Genomic DNA, 13,993 nt, shown 5'->3' with positions numbered 1-13,993 from the left:
TCTCCCCCTTCTCTTCATCTGCTCCAAGCCCTGGGCCATTTTGATGGCCACTGTGGACTTGCTCCAGTTTGTCAGTGTCTTTCTGGTATGGGGGAACCCAAAACTGGCCATGGTACTCCAGGCTGTCCAAGAAGGAGAAAATAAATTCCTTCAACCTGCTGGCTACAGTCCTGGAGATGCAGCCCAGCCTGCAGTTGTTCTTGAACTGCAGATTATTGAAACCTATGGATCTGGTCTACTGTGAAAGACTCTGGGGAGCTGGGGCTGCTCAAAGGGATGTCCTGTGCTTTTGGGCACCAGGTGGGATGGAGCTGAACTTCAGCACTGTGCAACATTCCTCCAGCACCCAGTGCCTGCTCTGCCACAGGGCTTCTTGGGCAGCTGGGGATGGGCCTGGAACTGGGGCTGCTGAAGGAGCCATGGGTCTTCCCTCAGCTGTGGGAAAGGTTAGGGGGAGCTGATAGCAAGAAGGGGACCTGAGTTACATTTCCACCAAGCCCTGCCTCTCGGACAGGTGTGGTACAAGCAAGGCTTGGCAGTGAGATGTCAATGAAGTGATGCTTCGAGGGATGGGTGAGAGGAAAAGCAGGGTGTGGGATTGGGCCCTGTCCTTGAGCCACAGTGTTTGTCCCCTTTTTTACCTCTTCTTGCACTAGTCCATGGCAGACAGCTTTCCAGATGAAGATCCCTGCAGAAGCTCTCTCTGGAAGCTGCTGTTAACATGTGGAAGATGATGTGACCCATTGGCACATAGATGTACAGGGCCTGTAAAATGAGCTGATGCTCTGCCCATAAAGCTGTACTCTGTTCATTGGGTGTAATAATTAATGAACCTATAAAGGGACTTTATAAAACAGGAAAAATGGAAATACTTCACAGAAATAGAAGATGATAAATTTTTATTTCTTTCTGCTTCATGTGTCTGTTAGTTATGTGGACCTGTGACTTAATACATGTTATGGAATTAGACATGGACTTTAGTGTTAACCTGCCATTCACAATGTCCTCTCATGTCCAATTTTTATTATCATTATGGTAAAATCAATGCATGTCTTAATTGTAATAATAGCTAATCATCAGCCATTTAAATGAAGTAATTAAATATTCTAAATTGTTAATAACTTAGGATGCTGCTATAATTAATTTGTTGCTGCCCTAACAGGGAAAGAAATTAACAGAAGCAGATGGGTAATGTTTTTGTTAAGGCTTCAGTACTGACTCTTTCTTAGGTACGTGCCTGCCACACCACATATTTGATTATAGCAATTGTAACCTCAGGGCAGTTAATTTTAAATACCTCTAAAAAGGAATTCTTTTATTTTACCTGGCTGCAATGCTTTTATTCTCAGTAGTCAGTAAATCATAGTAATGACTCCTGGTGGTTCAAGTATTGTACTTTAGCAAGGACTTGCAGCATTCCTAGGAACAAGGAGTATGGATTGGAGCCTTGTACTTACACATAGCAGAGACCCTTGCAAATTATTCAGTGGTAAAGTACTGTGTTTATTCCCTCACTGTACAGATGTTTATTGAAGCCAGTCTGGTTTAAATTTTGTGCTCTTCATCCTTATAGAGTAGGAGGAACTGTTGTTAGAACAATTGCTAGAAAGATGTTGTCTTTTCAGGAAATGAATCACAAGAAAATCTCAGAAGTACATAAGAAGACCCCATACAGTCCCACCTCCTACCCCCCTGATTTTGAAATCTTAAAATAGTACCCTGATAGTACCCAAAGCTACAGCTAAAGGGAGGTGGAGTTACTATCAACTCTGTTTACTAAACTTTAAAGGTATGTAAGTAGGAAAGGTTTAAAATACTTGAATCTTGCTCCTAGGGCAGCCTCATTCCGAGAAAATGTTGCGTGTCTTTTGTTGAATTATGCCAGAACAGCTCCATATCTTTTAAAGCTCTCCTCAACAACACAGGGCTGGCTTTGTTTTGCTAGAGACATAGCAAAAGAAGGAAAAACTGCATAGCACAAACATTGAAAGCTTTCTGAGGCTGCCTGCACAATGAAATTGTTCTGATTGAACTCTTGACAAATTATAACCTGCAGGTACAGTGAGGATTTTCCATTTTTGCCTAACACGTATACATTTTGTCTCTTCCATTTTTCCTTCCCTGCAATGCATTCAGCACAGCAAGGGCTGGAAAGAAATCTGATTGTGAAACTGATAAATTGTCTTACATAGTTTCCCTATTTTGGCCATTGCCATGGTCTGGTTCTGAAAGTGCTTGGAATTCTCTTTCTCTCGTTTTGTTTTAACAAGCTTCTTCTCAGTTGCCTATTGCCAGTGCTATATTACCCACAGTGCACATCATTTTTTTTTCTATCTCCTATTCTACGTCGACTCCAAGAGGCCTCGGTGTAAAAGCAGATGAGATGATTTATTTTTATCACTCACTTTTTCTTGTGAGAAAGAGAACCCCTTGGCCCTGCCTTCTTCACTGGCTTCCTCTTAGCACAGGCATTTGCTTCTTGGCAAATGGGGTCCATAAAATGCTACTGAATGCAACCAGCAAAGTGTTTCATTATATTTACTCTGCAATCACCGTGATAGATCCTTTTCTGGTCTAAATAGGTGCAGTCTCACTGGTTTGAGGGCAGTTTGCTTTCTTGGCATCAGGAGGGAATTGGCTCAACCTGGCCAGGTTGCCAGGAGTCATCAGAGATGCCAGAGAGCAGAGGATCAGCCCCTGTGATTCCAGATCTGATTGCAGTTGTTTGCAATTCCATGTACACTCATGGAAGACACTTTATGTGTTAAAACTTGCTGCAAGCCTTTGATATCTTTGACCTTTTAAAAAAAGTCTTCTAAATTTTGATATTCCCTAAGCAGACAGCTGGTATTTTTTGATTGAATAGATAGAGATTTCATGTCTAAACGCATTTCTTGGTTTCACTTTGCTGGATTAATTCACTGCTCCTTGTATGTTTTCTGCTGCTCACAATCTTTTCTTGTGATTTGTTTTTGAGTGATACTACCAAAAGGTTGCAAAGAATTAAAGGGGCAGAAATGTCCCTGGAAAACCTTAGTGGTGTCCTGCTAGTGTCTCCCTTTGGATCTAAACATGGATATTTGGGTACATACAGTCCCACCTGCAGCTACACACAAATTTCCCCCTGATACCTTCTGATTGGAACAAATACTTGGCTCCCAAGAGCCACGAGCACCAGATCTTTTGGGAGGAGGTGGGGAAGGCTTAAAAAAATGGCAAAGCCTGTCAAAATCTTTGGCTGTGGAGAGGGTGGAAAAGTTCCCTCCAAGTGCTGATGCTGAGCCCAGGACACACTGGGTGCAGCGCAGCTCTCTTGGTTGCAGCCTCATGAAACAACAGCTTAAACACCAGGACTGGTGCCCTACTTTCTTCATCTGCCACCTGAGTAAGTCATCTGGAAAGAGGGCAAATGATACGTGGTCAACAAAATAAAGAAATCCCTCTGAGCAGTTCTCCTTTACAGCACAATCATAAAATTCCTGGCAGAAAATCAAACCATTTCCATATCAGTTGAGCACACAGCATTGCGAGCACGGTCAGTGTCAACAGTGCAGGGGCAGGAGACAGAGGCTGCTGTGTTCTTGGTGCTGCAGCTCAGACAGAAGATGAAATCATGGTAGTTCAACATTTGGAGACTTAACTACTGATTTTCTGGCTTTCTGTTTGTGCTAGAATAAAACCTGCTTGTGCTTGAAAAAATAAATTTGGTTGTTAGGAATGTGTCTGCATGTGTTTGGCCATAATTATTTAAAAAAAACCTTCAAACACTAGAAAACACCTACTTTTGCAGAGCTGTAGTTACAGTCTCTGCTTGGTGGTGGGATGGTTGCAGCACTGTGTTTGTAAGGGCTGTTTTTTGCTGTAATGACCAGAGAATGATTTTGGATGTCTTATAAACAAGTGCGTGGTACAGGGAAAAACAGAAGACCATATTTTTGGCCTTGGCTGTATTGTTTATGCCTTTAGCAAGCACCACTTACTCAACTTATTCAGTATTTAAAGCTTGTTTTCTCTGCATGGTACAGGCCCAGGAACACATGGCTTGAACTAAATATGCCAGCATCAGACCTTTATTGGGGGGATGGAAAATAGGTCTGGTTCTTTGCAGTTTCAGATATGACTTGGTTCAGGAACAAATACTTCAGATTTTTGAAGTATTTTGGTATATTGATCCTTGTGACATTTTTGTGTTTATTTCAGACACTGAAGATAGAGGGAATAAAAATTTCCAAACCCATTCTACACTTAGTCTGAACTGATTCAAAAGCCAGATTTCCTACAGGGATCTTCAGCACTTGGTATTTAAGAGGTGATAATTTCCAGAAGGGTGGTTTTCTTTGGTGCCATTCTGAAAGGCCCAGTTCTTGGCTGAGAAACTTTGGGGCAGCCTGCTGATCCATATCATTGGAGATCTGAGTGTGTTTAATGAATCTCAAATTGAGCATCCAAAAGCAGAAACACTTCAACTCATTAATTGCTGTGAGAGATCCTGGCCTGACAATATCAATTAAAAGCAGTAATTCTCCAACAGAAAAGGAACACGGTGGTGTGTTTTCAGTGACAGTTGTGATATTACTGATTGCTTACATTTACATTAAAGACATGCCCTGGTTTCACTTTGGAGTTGTAAATCAACATCACCATAACTTTGGGTGTGTTGCATGTCTCTCTGTTCAGATGTACTTCAGAATAATTTTTGATGACATGTCCTTCAAAGGTCTCTTTAAAAATCCATGTCTTGGCCTAATAAGATTAAGACTTCACTGAAATAAGATTAAGATTTTACCCCATCACATATGGGGGTACTAGAATATTTACACTAATATTCTGCTACACAGCAGAGTATTGGGGTAAATCTGCTGTTGCTGCTAATAGACTTTGGGTACATTACACTGTCAAATTAAACTTTTAGTCTGTGAGTTTCAAAGAAGTTTTTTTTTTTTTTTTCTGATAAAATTAAAAGGTGATGTAGAAATAAAATGTGGAACATTTTGGAGAAGGGTGCAGTGCTATACATAATTTATTGGGCACTGTTTGTACAGTCAATTGTTAAGTTATAAATAAAATAGAGGATTAACACAAGGATGAAGGGGTGAAACTGCAGGTAGTTATCTCCTCTGTATTTCTATGAAAAAAAAGGAAAAGTTTCCAAGTTTGCTCAAACAGCACATTTTGGTTTGGTTATTGATATTCACTGTGTTGTACCTATTTTTGGATGTATCACATTGGAGACTTTCTGTCTCACAGAGTGCCTTTTCCTCAGTAAATGTTCTGCAGGCTGCAGAACTGTTCTCAGAGCTCGGCGAGGAGCCCCAAGGTGAAACCAGAGGGAGGCAAACGAGCCTCTGTCACACTGCATTCCCAGTCCCAGAGCTGCTGGAGAGCAACTGGACTTCCCTCATGGACACAAAGTCCCTTGGGGCTGTTCCAGCTTGGCACCCACCTGTGTGGCTGTTTCCCCATCCCACTGGAACCTCAGCCCCCAGTTCCAGCTGGAGCATTGGCACAGGGACCAGCTCCAGAGATCTGTCTGTACCAGGCAGATGGTTTCTGCCAGCAGAGAAATCCCTTGAAGTGGAGAAATGCTGAACCTAAGTAAGATCACAAAAATGAGCTTAGTGGATTTAAGAGTAAGATCCACAGGCTTTTCAAAATAATTTGTTGTAGGTCTTTGCGTTGGTGCTCAGAATGAGGTGAGGAAGAAGTTTCTCCTGGATGCCTCAGAGCAGGCTTTGTATCCATGGTGGAGGTGTTTCCTGAGTGTGAATAGGAACAGCACGGAGTGGGCCTGATGAAAACAACAGGAGTAAAATATATCATTTTGTTATATATAGGCCATGGGCTGAGCATCCCTTGCAGGTGCTGCAGGAGGTGCCTGGTTTGAAATCTCCCAGTTCTCCTACTGGGAGTGGTGCTGACACAGAGCTGTGATCCTGAGCAAAAACATTCAGACTGATGAAGAGGAAAGACATGAGCAATTTGAACTTAGGAGTGAAACATTTCCTAGAACTGAGCCTGAATAAAGTCTGGAACAGTTGAACAGGAAATAAGCTAATAATGGGATTTTACAATATGCATTTCCCATATAAGGCATTGAAATGTAGCATAGGTTTCACAGATTCGGTGGCTGATCTTCTGCCTGTTTTGATGAAGATCTTAAGTTTCTTCCCTGTTTGTGTAGTTGTGTGTGTGAGGTCCTTTCTCCACTCCAGACTGAAGTGTTTCATCTCACCACTGGTCCCTGGATGGGCCATTCTAGGCCAGACCAGGAAAGAGAGCAGTTAACAATCCCCTCTTGCTGCCTTTTGTTTTTTGTTGGGGAGCTATTTCCTTTAGCCCTTGAGGCTGATGCATAGGAAGGGGAAGAGAGGTGGGGAGTGCCCGTCTTGATGTGGTTCATGCTTCTGAAAATAAGTTCCCCAAAATCTGATGCGGGGAAAGGAAGCCCTGGCTCCACCGAGCCTGCTGTCTCCCTCAATAAACAAAGGACTGGCTTTGGGCACGTTGCCCGAAGTGTTGGTTCAGGGTGTGTTCCCATCCCCAGTGCTCTGCCTGGCCTTTTAAGGCGATGTGACAGCGAGCTGGAGACATGGAAAGGTGTGTAATTCAGCCGTGATTAATGAGCACGAGGCTCTTCTGCAGCTTCCCTCTTTCTGTAGCATCGCTTGGATTCCTTCTCACAAGTAACTCGCTGAGATTTTCAGAGTTTGGCTTCTTCTGCACTGTCAGTGCAATCTCCTGCCAGCTCGTATGCTGCATTAATTTAGAGCCAACTACCTTTCCAAATGTGCTCTGTACTGTGGAACAGGTTTTGCTTGTAAATGCAAGGCCAGATGTTCAGAAGAGGAGAGCTCCTGTTTGGGCATCTGGCAGTCACTGCTGGGCCACAAACCCATCACAGCTGAAAATCAGAAATCTCTCTGCTTAGACAACACAGTGCTCAGGCTGGCCAGTTTGTGCACTGCTGTAAGTGGTGTCTTTCTCCATATAGTCCAGGAGCTCTTTCAAAACAACACACACCAAGTCACAGTCTCAGTTTTAAACCACAGCTGGTGCCTAACAAGTTATTTTGATTTCTTGCCGAGCAGGGGTTCACTTTCCAGTTATAGCTAATGTTTTCCTTTCCTTTTTCTGCAAAATCTGTTAACAAAGGCTAAAGAAACAATGAAGGTAGGTCTACTGGCTAGATAAGAAATAGGTCTGATTTATTAAGAAATGTTTCTTTTTTTTTTCCAGTGACATATTCGATGCCATGTTCCCTGTCACACACATCGCAGGAGAAACAGTCATACAACAGGGTAATTCCTCCTGTCATTTTTCTTCCTGTGTGTTTGCTAGGGTCCTGTAATTCACATCTCTCCATTTGAGATTTCACCCTCTTTGCTCCATGGGAAGATTAACCATATTCCAAAGGCCTCCATGTGTGCAGCTATATGATAAGTTCATGGATGTAAGTCTCTGCTACACATGCAGAGAACCTCACTCTGGTGGATCTCCAGGGTTTCAAAGTGCTACAGTTAAATGTAGATAAACAGCACTTCAAATTAAAATGCTCTTTCCTTAACTGAAGATAGTCAGGAAGTAAACCCCAGATCAGGATGCCTAAGGGTGGCACAGGCAAGCTGAGAGTAATTAGAGATGGAAAATATTTTTATGGTTGTTGGGAATATTCAACACCTCATTGTGCTGTATCACAGTTATCACACTTGGCAACTTACCTGCATGCCTGCAGCACGTCATGGAGGACTTCATTACCCTCAGGCTATATTAAAATCTCTTGAGTGTTTACCCTGAATGAAGTATTGAATCAATCAAAAGAGGTAAATTAATGCAATTGAAAGGTATTAATAGCAAGAAATCATAGCAATACTTTGATTTATTTTAAGGCAAATTAAGGCAAATTTTAAGGCAAATTTATTTGAAGGCAAATAAGCAAGGATGTTTCAGAAAATTAATCTCTCTGTAACTAATCTGGTGTACAAACCTGTGCAAATATGTACAAGATTAAATAGAGGGACAGGAAGTTATTGAATATCTTTGCAGACCTTCAGGAAACAATCACCTTTTGTATTTTGCTTCCAGGTGATGAGGGAGACAACTTCTATGTGATTGACCAAGGCGAGGTGGATGTAAGTATGCTCTTGCAGTATAATATTTATTTTGAAGCTACAGAATAAAACTGTGTGCTTTGGCAGAGAGCTTGAGCCAGCCACGTGCTGCGGGTCTGTCTCCTTTCTTCTTGAACTAGATTCCACAGGATTGGTTTCATTACTTTGCTTTTGTTGTGTTAAGTTATTTGTTCATAGTTTTAAATTTGGCATGTGTTACATCCTAGCTTATTTGTCCATTCCAAGCAGGAAATCAAAACCAAGCAAATGACATTATCTTCAGAGCCCTAACCACACCTGGAGGTGTGCAGTGTTTGGCAGAGCAGGCCACCATGCTGGAATGCACCTGAGGGTTCAGATCAACCATAACGAAAATATTTTCTTTAATCGGTTAGCTTAGCTCATGTGTTGTTTGTTTTTGTTTTGTTTTTTTTTTTTAATTTTCCCAGAAATTGAGATACAGCTTCAGGCAGTGAGTTTCATCTTAGAAACCTTAATTTGCTTTTAAAATTAGGTCCAAATATAAGAACAATGCAGCATATTAATAAAGCAAGGATTATTATAAGTGTAAAGTGATCTGTCAGACCACAAAATGTTTACAGGAGTATGCAGTTGTTTAATCAGCAAGTCTTTGAAAAGAAGCTTCTTTCTCAACCTGTCTTCCAAATCATAAACTATTCCCCTCCTATCATTTCTCCCCTGTATGAAACTCACCCTTTTGCAGTTTTGCTGCAAGCATGTATCCACAGGAGTTGGGTAGGACAGACTTTCTCATTAGCAACTTTACTCTTCAGATACCCACATGAGTTTGGTTTGGCATATTTAAAGAAGAAGGTGATTTATTTTAAATCCAGGCAGGAGGCACAGAGTTATTTTAGTGAAAGTTATTTTCTTTTAGCACTCTGTTTGTGTCAGGAGACCATCTAATTGGTATTGTTGGGAATTGAGAAACCTCACATGCTGCCTCTGCCTCTGGAAGTTGCTCCTCAGGAAATCCGTCTGACTCACTGTTCCTATCAGACAACCCTCTCAACAGCAAACACTGCCACATCCACAGGGCCAGAAAATAAAAGGGCAATATTTATAGAACAGTGTTAAAATTTAGTTTTAAAATAATTGGCTTGGGACCGATAGGGAGCTAAATGAGTTCACTGGCTTTGAATCAGACCCGCAAACACGCAAATGCACATGTTGAAGTTATAGATTAATCCTCTTTAAAAATAATTTGTCCTCTCTCAACACCTTTAGGAAAGCTTTCTTCAGTGTTCAGCTCAGGGATGGCGAGGGACTGAATGGCATCGGAAAACATTTTGCAAACCCCTTGCAATTACTTGCAAAAGAGTTAATATTCTACATGCACATACTGGTCTTAAAGAACAGTCACAAGGTAGGGTTTCACTGAGTAGATTGTAACTTTGATTTCATGAGCATTATCATTCCCTACTCCCCTAAAATCAGCCTGTAGCTGCAAGGACTAATTAAAATGGACATATCCACCACAATGTCACCCTAACACTTACCAGAGACATGTACAGACATCACCTGTGGGACAAATACTTCCTAACAAGACATAAAAATGTAATTTGGACTGTGCTTGTCCAGAGACCAGCGCAGCTTCTGACCATCTGTGTCTGACCAAACCCTTCTGTGACCAGCTCTCACACTGCCCCACCTCAGCACCCCCTAAGCTGCCTCCTGATGCACCTTTCCACTGCTCTCCTCATCTTGCTCAGCATGGTTCTTTCTCCTTCCTAAGCTTTTCCTAAAACTTCATCCAAAACACCCCCCGAATTCCAGTGCAAGGTGCTGTGCAAGGCAGGAGGCGTCTGCTCATGCAGGAGCCACAGGCTGGAAGTTGCCTGCCTTAACTGGGAAGCTGCAGGGAGGTGAGCCCAGCTTAGGGAGGTGAGCCCAGCTTAGGGAGGTGATCCCAGCTTCCCCCTCAGAGCAAAGTCTGTTCCAGGGCAGCAGGGCAGGGTGAGCTGCTCCTGTGTAGGGCAGCAGCTCCCAGAGCCCCGGGCGGGCACCGTCACCCCGTCCGTGGTGCTCCCCAGAAGAGTTCTGCCGCTCTCTGGGCAGAGCTGCTGAAATCCTTGCTGTCTGAGGAAACCCCAGGGCACTAGTAAGCGAGCTGCTGTTCATTTAAGCCTTGCCAGATACTTTTTTGGCGTGCTTCCATGCTTCTCCAAGAAAGAAAAGTGACTTGGAGTGGAGACAATTGACCCTGAGACTCAGAGCCTCGAGCCATTTTCTGCCTGGTTCAGCTGGTGTTGGCACGTGCACAGAGGCTTTAACCCCTGGCCAGGGTCTCTGCTGCCATTCCCTGATCTGCTTGGGAGTGGCAGGAATACCAGGAGTGGTGGATTCAAGGAGCAGTTTACTCTGGAATCATCGTGACTGATAAGCTCCCAGGTTTTCCATACACAGACATAAAGGAGGTCGCAAGTGTCATCATAAAATCCCTACCCATGGAAGAAAGTCATGACAAAATGGAAAAAAAAGCCCAATAAAGTCTATCAACCAAGCAACCAAAACCAAACAGAAACCACCAACAAAGTGAAAATAACAAAATCAATGTGTGGTGTTTTGAGTTTAAAAAGCTGCAGCATGTAAAAGTAATTTTTGTTCGAGTTTTGGCACAGGCACCCCACAGACTAAGTAAGAACTTTCTAAAATTTTCCCTTACAAAATAATCTGAGTCAAATTAGAAGCACCATAAAATATTTTTTTAATATAATAGCACTTCAGTCTCAACTCTTACATTTTCTTAGAGTATAAACAAGCCATGTTGGCACAGAATAAAATACCTGTACATTTTCTTCTGTGGGCCAAGGGAAGGGCACAAATTTTCGTAGGTGAAAGAAGGATTTTACAATGAGGAAGAGGTAGGCCATGGAAAACACGAGGTTTTTCTCTCTTCTACCAGGTACACTTTCACCAAAGCTGGCATTATTGTATTATCACAGTTTTCCTCCTTAGCACATCAGGGTTGAGGAGAATTTTATCTCATGGCTGTCCCTGCAGATGGGTACAGGGCACACGAGGTAGATGATGGCAGAAACTTTGAAGTCTGAGAGGTCACTTGTCTACTGGAAGCTTTCCTGCTCAGACAAGTGGGAGCATGTGCCAAAAAGGAGCTGGCAGAACTTAAATTATAGTTTCCAGTAAAGATGTTGAAAGTACCTGCTAAAATATGACTTGCAAAAATCTCTAATCCATATTTCTAAGTATAAAGTGACTTCCTGTTTGTTATTTTAATCTCATAACCTCACATTTTTTTACTTCAAAAAGCACCATAGACTGCCCTTTTCAAACAGATGTATTTTTTTTTTAGACCCAGCAACTTCCTATTCTATTTAATGTCACAGCAACTTTCTCTACAGGCGTTCTCAGGTTTTCTTCTTGTAAGACAACAGCAGCCAAGCTGTTGTATGGTGAAAATCAAAATGAAAACTTTTCAGTGTTTTTTTCTTTAATTTCTGTATTTACTGTATAAATCTCTATGTGAAGGTATACATGAATACTGTGGACAATAGATTATTTCTTGATTGTAGGTCAAATCTTCCTGGAGCCCTTATTTGTATATACAAACTGTCTAACTTGTATATACAAAGATGAAAATTACACAGTGTTTTATGTGAGAATACTGATAGATTTTAAAACCAGTTATATTTAATGGTTAGATTCTGTAGATTGCCTCTAGTTTAAATTCTTCCATTATCAATGATTTTTCTAATATTGGAAGGTTGCCTTTTGAAATTTGAAGCAGAACATTTTAAAGTTTGGAGTTTTTCAACTTGAACTTTTAAGGATTCTTAAGGCAATCTCCAAGTTCATATGTTCAAATTCAAACTTACAAATAATACACTGTTTTTGAGAAATCTACCCACATTAAAATACCCTTCATGTCTAAGGCTTGTTCATTTTTCCAAGAATAAATAAAACTCATCTTCATTTTTGGAGAACAAATATTAAGGCTTGACAAGACACAAAGCACACAAATTATTACAAACAGATACGAGGGAGAGGATTTAAGACAAGAATTACCATGCCTGGAACAAATTAGATTGTCTACACAGATCAGAAAGTGGCAGCACAAAAAAAAAATTAAAAATGCTATAAGTTAAATTGAAATCAGCAATACAAGATTAAAGGAAAGATAAATTCACTCCAGTGAAGCTCAGAGATAGATATTCCTATCCTGCCTTGAAGGTAAAATGCTCATGGCAAGGTTCCTTTCTGCATCTCCAGAGAGAGAACACAAAGGTGTGTGAGGCCCAGATTCATTCCTGTGCCACTGAATGTTGTATGACTCTGCAACTTCTCCCACAGTTACTGCCCATGGATATCACAGCCCATTTGCCTCCTAAAAAGATAATAAAATGAACCAAATTGTGCGATCCTCAAGCCCCCAGAAAGTGCAGTGTTCATATTAGATAATGGAAACCAATAGAAACCTAAAGTACTTTTGCTCTGTGAAAAGTAGATGGTCCTGATGGCTTGGTCATATTTGGGCATCTGCACTTCTACTTTTCCTCTTCAGCTGCATGAAAGAAGGTTCCAGCTGTTATGGATCTGTGACTGGCAGGTCAAGTGACAATTAGGAATAATTCATTTATGTACTCACCACTTTGGTGAGAGTTCACAAATGCCTAAAACTGGCTCAGCCAAAACCTCAGCCCAGCATTTTTTAGGACAAATAGGGAGATCATCTGAGCTGCTGCCATATAAAATCGACTTTCATAAGCTGTTCTGAGCCTAAAATAGCTCTGCTTCCCACACCTTACAAACAGAACTTCTTTCCTTTCCAAATCTATTTTAAAGGGATTTATAGTGGAGCTGAACTCTGTTAAAGGGCAGGATGGCTTTGTAGTGTGCCATCAATGCACTTTCATCACAAACACAGAAGTTGAGTGTTGGCTTAGGCCTTTGCAGAGAATGAAGTCCAGTGGTTTTGCTTCTAGCAAACAACTTATTCTCAAACTGTTTTCTTTTTCAGAGACTGATATTCAGAATGACATTTTATTGGGGGAGTGAGTGCTGGGCCCAATGACTGTCAGATCAGTGATTTGGTTTCACCTCAGAGCACTTTAAACCTGACACCCTTAGGGTGGAGGAATGACCATTTGCATAAACTGTTTAAGGCGAGATGTCAAACATGTTTTGTACAGTCTTGTCAAGTAAGACAGCAAAATGAAAGGAGTCTTAGAGCAGTTCAGTAGCAGCCTCTCTAAATAACGACTGTGCAACATGAAATATCCATCCTTCACTTGCTCAGTCTTGAGTTTTACCAGCATAATTCCCCTCTCTGGGCTGCAGTCACATCCTGCACACTGCTTTAACAAGAAATGTCACCATGTTGCTTAAAAAATATGTGTTGGAATAAGTTTCTTTTCCTACTTATAATTCAGGCCCTTCTACAGTAACAAAATCTGTGTTGTTCAACAGAAGAGCACGTACTCTACACATACACATGTATTTTTGGTGTGCTGAAAAGAGTCAAGGGTACCATGTCAGTTGACATTCAGGATGTGATCCAAAACCCATTGGAATTTAGATTTTCCCCACCATCCCTGAGACTTTTTACTGAGAACACATGGATTACTGTAGTGTAGCAAACCCTGTGACCCCATCCAGTGAAATTCCCACAGAAGGAGGGTGTCTCTACAGTTAAATACGTGTCTGGGCAATTTTGCAATGAACCAGTAGAGTTTAGAAATGTTCATGCATTCTCACTATGTTACAAGCCTTTCAGAATCCTCATTTTATTCAACCATTTCTCCTGCTTGTCTCACAAAAAAAAAAAAAAAAAAAAAAAAAAAGGAAACCACAGAATTACCTGCTTGTTTCTCCAGGAAACTGCTTGGGTTTGCCTGGCTTTTTTA

General features: G+C 41.4%; 1 protein-coding gene across 2 annotated transcripts in view; it reads left to right on the top strand.

Annotated features, from left to right (window-relative positions):
* The window catches only part of PRKAR1B (protein kinase cAMP-dependent type I regulatory subunit beta), a 92,907-nt gene that overhangs the window by 45,271 nt on the left and 33,643 nt on the right, over positions 1 to 13,993 (top strand). For both annotated transcript variants that reach the window (XM_053992298.1, XM_053992297.1), the window contains exons 5-6: positions 7,237 to 7,298; positions 8,083 to 8,129. In XM_053992298.1, coding sequence (XP_053848273.1) covers positions 7,237 to 7,298; positions 8,083 to 8,129 — 109 coding nt within the window. The remainder of the gene's footprint in view (positions 1 to 7,236; positions 7,299 to 8,082; positions 8,130 to 13,993) is intronic.

Source organism: Vidua macroura, chromosome 16, assembly GCF_024509145.1.
Source record: "Vidua macroura isolate BioBank_ID:100142 chromosome 16, ASM2450914v1, whole genome shotgun sequence".
Lineage (NCBI taxonomy): Eukaryota > Metazoa > Chordata > Aves > Passeriformes > Viduidae > Vidua > Vidua macroura.
This window is presented reverse-complemented; position numbering and strand designations above follow the sequence as displayed.